The sequence below is a fragment of the Lipotes vexillifer genome, unplaced genomic scaffold, assembly GCF_000442215.2.
Source record: "Lipotes vexillifer unplaced genomic scaffold, Lipotes_vexillifer_v1.1 scaffold1375, whole genome shotgun sequence".
In the NCBI taxonomy this organism is placed as follows: Eukaryota; Metazoa; Chordata; class Mammalia; order Artiodactyla; family Lipotidae; genus Lipotes; species Lipotes vexillifer.
The window spans coordinates 548,875-556,644 of NW_006773119.1; the positions used below are offsets into that span (position 1 = coordinate 548,875).

General features: G+C 57.8%; 1 protein-coding gene across 1 annotated transcript in view; it reads right to left on the reverse strand.

The window, feature by feature from the left end:
- The window catches only part of SLC5A9 (solute carrier family 5 member 9), a 20,944-nt gene extending 13,694 nt beyond the window's left edge, over nucleotides 1-7,250 (reverse strand). The window contains exons 1-4 of the mRNA XM_007448020.1: nucleotides 7,039-7,250; nucleotides 5,008-5,079; nucleotides 798-902; nucleotides 327-491 (exon numbers count right to left, since the gene is read on the reverse strand). Coding sequence (XP_007448082.1) covers nucleotides 327-491; nucleotides 798-902; nucleotides 5,008-5,079; nucleotides 7,039-7,200 — 504 coding nt within the window. The 5' untranslated portion in view covers nucleotides 7,201-7,250. The remainder of the gene's footprint in view (nucleotides 1-326; nucleotides 492-797; nucleotides 903-5,007; nucleotides 5,080-7,038) is intronic.
- Nucleotides 7,251-7,770: the final 520 nt, after the last annotated feature.

Below are 7,770 nucleotides of genomic sequence, written 5' to 3' on the forward strand. Positions count from 1 at the left end.
TGTTGTGGCCTCTCCCGTTGCGGAGCACAGGCTCCGGACGCGCAGGCTCAGCGGCCATGGCTCACGGGCCCAGCCGCTCCGCGGCATGTGGGATATTCCCGGACCGGGGCACGAACCCGTGTCCCCTGCATCGGCAGGCGGACTCTCAACCACTGCGCCACCAGGGAAGCCCAGGGGTGTGGATTTATCCTCCCTTTCTGTTATCCTTCCTCTTCTAACCATCCATGCATTCATCTATCCGTCCATCCATCCATCCAGCAACAAGCTGTGCCCTCTCCTAAGCATTTTCAGAGAGACATGATGGCCACATGGGAGCAGGTACTCACTGAAATCTTGGTGAAGATGTAGAGCATGAGAGAAAGGACAGACACGTACACCTGGATCCTCTGGCCCCCGAATCGCTTCTTCAGGTACTGCGGCATTGTGACCACACCGGCCGCGATGTACACGGGGACGAAGATCCAGCCGAGGGCCAGAAGCAGCCAGGTTGCCTGGGAGGGTGGGGAGAAAAAGGGATCCATGTTCTAGATGCAGATGGAGGGGTGGTCTGTGCAGAGGAGAGCCCTGGGCAGGGAGGTAAGGGACCGGAGGCCTGATCTCAGTCCTGTGTGATGAGGTCCTCTGATGAGGTCCTCCAGGCTTTGGTTTCCTCATCTGTAAAATGGGTTCTCGATTCACCATGCATCTTCCCCAAGCACCTCTGAGGTTCCTCTTAGCACTAAGGCCGGGGATGGGGTGGGATGGGGTGGGTTAAGACCCCCTTTATCCATGAGAATCCTCCAGGCCAACTTCCTTACATTCCACTCAAAGCCACCCACAGCAAGGCCTCCAGCGGCCCCTGTCCCAGCCAGGCCGATGAACAAACCGCTGCCCACATTGCTGGACATCAGAGATGCTCCGATCTGCAAGGCACAAGTGGGGCCAAGGGTCAGAGGTCAGTTTTCATTTGAATCGATCTGTAGTCAGGACTCTGCGCTTCAGGATCTGGGAAAGAGGCAGAGAGAGAGCAGAACCTGAACTCAGGAAACATGAGATCAGAGGGAGGAGGTGCAGTGGGGGAGCAATGAGAAGAGGAATGGAACTGCTATTTATTAGGCACTTACTGTATGCCAGGCAATGTGCTAGGTATTTTATAGGCACTAATACACTTAATCTTCACAGATATTTGGAAGGATGGGTATCAATCTTTCCACTTTACGAAGGAAGGAGTTAATGTTAGGAGAAATGAAGTCACCGGCTCCAGGCAACCCAGTGAGGGAGAGGCAAAGTGGGAAAGAAGAGAAGCCATGGGAAGCAGGGTCCATGTAGGGAGGATAAAGGTCTGCTCTGGGGCCATGGATCTAAGGGCCTCCAGAGAGAAGGAAGCTGAAGGGAGAAGGGGAGTCCCCCACGAGAGGGATGGGGGAGGCCCTCTGCCACCCGGTTCCGGCAGGTCCCAGGGCAGGGCCAGGCAGTGGGAGGAGCCACGGGGTTGAGCACAGCCCAGGCCACCCCCACCCCCCAGTTAATTTTTCTCCAGGAGGCAGCCAACTACTCTGAGGCAATAGGAGGCAATGCCAGTTAGACAGATGGTGTCCACAGTCATAGCCGTCAGTACTTGAACGGCATGGCCAAGTGCCTGCTTCTGTTCTAAATATATTAACTCACCAACTCCTCACGACAACCCCATGAGGAAAGATCTGCCATTATCCCCATTCTACTCGGGGAAACTGAGGCACAAGCAAATAACTCGCTCAAGTTCCAGAACTGATAAGTGACAGTCGAAATGAGGATTTCGACTCTGGCCATCTGCCTCCTGTAATCACTGCTTGCTGGGTACTAGGCCTTAGCGAGCATTCATTAGTGTTATCTGTTACTGTCAGATGGGAGCTGGAGGGGAAGAGCCAGTCTTGTACCCTGTGTCACCTTAATAAAATTGTGGGGCTGGGCAGTAGAAAGTGAGAAGAAGGGAAAGCACCGGGACATTCAGAGAAGAGGCAGCACAGTGCAAAGGCACAGAGATAACAATCGGCCTGATGTTGCTGCGGACTTTCAGCCACCCCTCTGCCCCCGCGTGCACACAACACGTACACACACACACTCCCTCCCTCTCTTAGGTGGTCCTGGGGATGCTGCAGGCTGGGCTGGATCGCTCAGTCACAGCAGAGAGCACTGGGCCTCCTACTGTGGAAGAGGCTCCCCAGACTGCTCTCGAGGACCCTGCCCAGGGCTCCCAGCGCATCACTCAAGGAGCCATCAACAACGTCGGCAGGGGACCCCACGGGCCCCTCTGAGATGGGGATGCTGCTGCACCTTCTGCTGTCAGCCCCCAACCACACTCCCCTTGGGCCACAGGGAAGAGAATGAGGCACCTCTCAGGACTGGCTCAGCACGCAAAGCTATTGGACGATCATCACAGACACCAGACGCACACGTCCCAGCGGGGCAGCGGGACTGAGAGTCCCTCACCGGCGGCTGGTTCTGCCCCGGCCTTGGGCTGAAGCTGCTCTCAGTGTAGGCTGCTCAGCTCACAGCGCCGTCGCCCTGATGAGGGCGCCACCACATCCTCTTTCCCACGTGCACAGGCCCACATCCCGCTCCGTCACCATCTCTGGGGCACCCCCTCCTGCTCGGAGGCCTCGGGTTTCCTCACACCCCAGAGGTCTGCTCTCTGCAGGACTGACCGTCCAGACTGGCGCCCTACTGGTTCTCCTGGATGGACCAGAGGAGACCTGACCTGTTCCAATTCTGTGCCTCCTAACGACTCGTTTCCAGGGCTGTGATTTTGGGGTGGGGTGAGGGGACCAGATGATCAGAAAGGCCTCCGAGGGGTTTTCATTCTTCTGATGAGGGGTGTCTGATGGCACCAGCGACCCTGTCCCCATCCCTGTGAGCTGCCAGGCCCACAGCCCCCCGCATCCCTGGGGATTCCGTCATGCTCTTTTTTTTTTTTTTTTTTTTTTTCCTTGCTTTTTGCGGGCCTCTCACTGTTGTGGCCTCTCCCATTTGCGGAGCACAGGCTCCGGACGCGCAGGCTCAGTGGCCATGGCTCACGGGCCCAGCCACTTTCAGCCACCCCTCTGCCCCCGCGTGCACACAACACGTACACACACACACTCCCTCCCTCTCTTAGGTGGTCCTGGGGATGCTGCAGGCTGGGCTGGATCGCTCAGTCACAGCAGAGAGCACTGGGCCTCCTACTGTGGAAGAGGCTCCCCAGACTGCTCTCGAGGACCCTGCCCAGGGCTCCCAGCGCATCACTCAAGGAGCCATCAACAACGTCGGCAGGGGACCCCACGGGCCCCTCTGAGATGGGGATGCTGCTGCACCTTCTGCTGTCAGCCCCCAACCACACTCCCCTTGGGCCACAGGGAAGAGAATGAGGCACCTCTCAGGACTGGCTCAGCACGCAAAGCTATTGGACGATCATCACAGACACCAGACGCACACGTCCCAGCGGGGCAGCGGGACTGAGAGTCCCTCACCGGCGGCTGGTTCTGCCCCGGCCTTGGGCTGAAGCTGCTCTCAGTGTAGGCTGCTCAGCTCACAGCGCCGTCGCCCTGATGAGGGCGCCACCACATCCTCTTTCCCACGTGCACAGGCCCACATCCCGCTCCGTCACCATCTCTGGGGCACCCCCTCCTGCTCGGAGGCCTCGGGTTTCCTCACACCCCAGAGGTCTGCTCTCTGCAGGACTGACCGTCCAGACTGGCGCCCTACTGGTTCTCCTGGATGGACCAGAGGAGACCTGACCTGTTCCAATTCTGTGCCTCCTAACGACTCGTTTCCAGGGCTGTGATTTTGGGGTGGGGTGAGGGGACCAGATGATCAGAAAGGCCTCCGAGGGGTTTTCATTCTTCTGATGAGGGGTGTCTGATGGCACCAGCGACCCTGTCCCCATCCCTGTGAGCTGCCAGGCCCACAGCCCCCCGCATCCCTGGGGATTCCGTCATGCTCTTTTTTTTTTTTTTTTTTTTTTGCAGTACGCGACCTCTCACTGTTGTGGCCTCTCCGCTTGCGGAGCACAGGCTCCGGACGCACAGGCTCAGCGGCCATGGCTCACAGGCCCAGCCGCTCCGAGGCACATGGGATCCTCCCGGACTGGGGCTTGAACCCCCGTCCCCTGCGTCGGCAGGCGAACTCCCAACCACTGTGCCACCTGTCATGCTCCTTTTGTCCTCACCTCTCCCTGTCCCGGACACCTGAACCCTGCAGAGAACCCAGAGAACCCTGCAGGCTTCCTGGGGTCCTCTGCTCTTTGGTGAGTCTGTCACCAGCGGTGGGCAGCGAGGGTGGCGAGAACAAAGACAGGGATGTGCAGAGGGCCGGTGGTGTGTGGGTGCGTGTGTGTGTGTGCACTCACACGCCAAGTGTGAGGTGTGCGCGCCTGGGCTTGTGCCCAGCTTCAGTGGTCCCTGGGGCTGAGGACTCCGCTGTTAGTTTGGAAGCAGGCCTCACCTCCCTCCGTCCTATTTCAGGAAGAGGAAGTTAGCTTTGAGGACCAAAAGGAACAAGTGGGGAGGCCTGATGGGAGGGACTGGGGTTCAAAAGATCAGTTCCTGTGGGGGGTGGGATTTTACCTCTAGGATTTCCCTCATTTAACTGCTCTTCAGTATTTACGTGTCACTTTCCCAAGAAAATCTTTCCTAATACCACTTCCACTATCTGGAGGTTAGAGGCCTCCCCCAGACATTCACAGGACCCATGCTGCCCTCCAGCTCGGCAGCCATCAGGTTGTTTATGGGTCTGTCTGCCCCGCTCAGCCTTGAGCTCCTCTGGGGCGGGAACACTCTGCGTGGGCTCTGTAGGTCCAGTGTCCGGCGTGGGACCCACACTTAGGAGGCGCCCAGGGCACGCAGGTCCCAGCTGTGGGTTTGCAAGATCTCTCAGGTTGCCTGGTGCCTCTGGACCAGAGAGAAGGAGCCCAGAGCCAGGAACCCCCTCGGGGACTGTAGCCTTGGTCCAGGTAGGAGTAGGTGAGGTGGGAGCTGGGAGATGTGGGGAGGGGCGGGAGGAGGGTCGACTCACTGGCCACCAGCTTATGGACCTTCCCGCCAGGAAGTAGCCGCCAATGGTCCCTCGGCTGGCACGGATGGACGACTGGAAAGGAAATGGCAAGAGTGAGGATTTCCCGAGCCTCCCCCAGGCTCTGCTCTCTGCCCCAGATTCCCTGCCCCTCGAGGTAGGCACTGTGGGGACACAGGGGGTGGGAACTGAGGCTGAAGCGTTTGCCATCTTTAAACTACATGGCTTTGGGGGCGTCAGCTCCCCTCTCTGGGACTCCCTGCTCATCACCCAGGGCAGGTGTGAAGAACAAAGGAGCTAATGGTGTGTGTGTGTGTGTGTGTGTGTGTGTGTGTGAGTGAAACGCCCTCATGAATGTACGGTGCTGTTCATGTGCACAGATTATTGCCATTGTGCACTCTTGTGTCCTATCCTGCTCCCCTGTCCCTGTCCAAACGTTGCTTCAGGAAATGAGTTGGGGTCTCATCCTCAGGCTACCGTGGCAGGGAGACTGCCTTGTCCCCTCCGCCCAGCCAGACTCCCACTCGGGGGACTGGGAGTTTGCAAAGCATTTGGGCCCCAGACAGAGGCAGGACTCTTCTGGGGGGCGTCTCCTGCTCCGGCCTGATGTCAGACCACACCACTGAGGTCCACCCATGACCCTGGAGCAAACCCTCTCCTGCACTGGGAGGTGGTCAGTAGTGGCCTATTTGAGGATGAAGACTGAAAGGGGGTGGGGAATGAAAGAACTTTCTCTCAGATGCAGGGGGTGAGTACAGGGCAGCGGGTTAAAGCCCTTATTGGATGCTGAAGCCAGGCATCTGATTGGGTCTGCAGACAAGAGAAATACCTGAAGGAGGGGAAGAGAGAGGGAAGTTGAAAGAAGCTTCTCTTTCTCCAAGAGAAAGTGACAGATTAGTCACTAGGGCATGACTGGTGTGCAGGGCTTGCTGCTTGTCAAGCCTTTGCTTGGACTTTCCTGTGCCACCTCTGGTCCTTGGGGAGGACAGATGAACAGAAATAGTTTACGTTACAGGTGAGGAAATGGAGGTCCCCTAATGGGAAGCAACTTGTCCAAAGTCACAGGGAAGTTTCTGCTTTTCACGGCTGTCCACCTCCCTGGAGCCAGCGAGCCTGTTTGCCCATCTCTTCCTCACACACCCTGGGAAGCAGGGACAGTTCATCCCACTTTACAGATGAGGAGACTGAGGCCCAGAGATGGTTTTTGACCTTGCCACAGCCTCATAAGTGACCACCTGGGGCTCAAATCACTCTCTGCAGCACAGTGGAGTCTAAAGGTGCTGGCATTTCCCTCGAATGCTGCAGAGATAACAGCGGTCATTTATTGCTGCAGGCTGTGTGCTGGGCGCTGTGCCAGATCCTTAAATGTGTCACGCTCCTAAATGGTCAGGGCCACTTTACCTCATAGACCTTTATACTCTCATTGTCCAGATAAGAAAACTAAGGCTCCGTATGTTCCCAGGGCCATGCGGCCCTACCTGTTGGAGTTGACATCTGAACTCAGAGCTCCCCGACCTCCAAACCTGGCACGCATCCAGGGCATTGAGGCTCTGGTGAGCAGTGGAGAACAGAAGCATGTTGGCATCCTCCTAGCTCCCTTCCTGTGAGACAACGCACCCCAGCTCCTTTAGAAAGCACAGCTCCTTGCCAAGGCACCATCTGGTGGAAGGTGTGGTGGGTCCAGGAGTCAAGCATTCGCATAGCTGGGGATGCTGGCATGTAGAAGAGGGCAGGAATGGGATGCGGGGAGGCCAGTGGGGCCAAAGGAGCAGATGCACAGGGACAGGGAGTCGGGCGGGAAACGGGGGCTCGCTGTATGAGCTCTGGCAGGTCACACCCCTCTCTGGGCCTCAGTTGCCCATCTCTAAAAGGAGGGGTTGGAGAGGATGATCCCTTAAGGTCTTTCCACATCAGCCCCTGTGCTTCCTGGACACCCCTTCCTTCTGCCCACCCCTGCCCCCAGCTCCATGACCAGCCATCGATGAGAGCCTGCCTTTGCCTCCCCTGCCCACCCCCAACCTCCGAGCTACTCACCCAGATCCCCACGCCAATGACGAAGACAAAGTAGACGACCAGGACCGCGATGTCGTAGGCGTGCAGGCTGCCTCCAGGACCCGGTGCTGAGTGTGGAACTGTCGCAGTGCTGACCCCATTTCCCGAAGCTCCAGGCCCCATTGCTGCCAGCTCCACGCTCATCTACTAGTCAGTCACCACCAGGCTGGACTTTGAGGCGCTCCTGGTTTCATTCCTTTCCTTTAATGATTAAGCAGCCCCAAGCGCCACTGGCCAATGAGAAAGCTCTGAGCCCCATTGGCACATAAAGTGCTGGCCCGCCTTTTCCCCTTACTGCCAGCTCTGTCTTCTGCAGGTCTCTCTCCCTTTCCCTGACCCCACTACACACACAGTTGCACACTCACACACACATGCACATGTACACGTGCACGCGTGCACGCTCCCATCCCGGAGAGGAGCAGGAACAGGAGGGAGAGCAGAAGGAAAGGAGCAGAGTCCTGGCAGCCTGGACTGGGAGGGACTTCAGAGTCAGGGCGCTCGAGCTCCTGCTTGTGTGGAGGAGAAACTGAGGCCCAGGGAGGAAAGGGATGCAGGAAAGTAAAGAAAGAGCTGGGCCTGGAGTCGGGGTTTCTTTTTTTTTTTTTTTTTTGCAGTGTGTGGGCCTCTCAGTGTTGTGGCCTCTCCCGTTGCGGAGCACAGGCTCCGGACGTGCAGGCTCAGCGGCCATGGCTCATGGGCCCCGCCGCTCCGCGG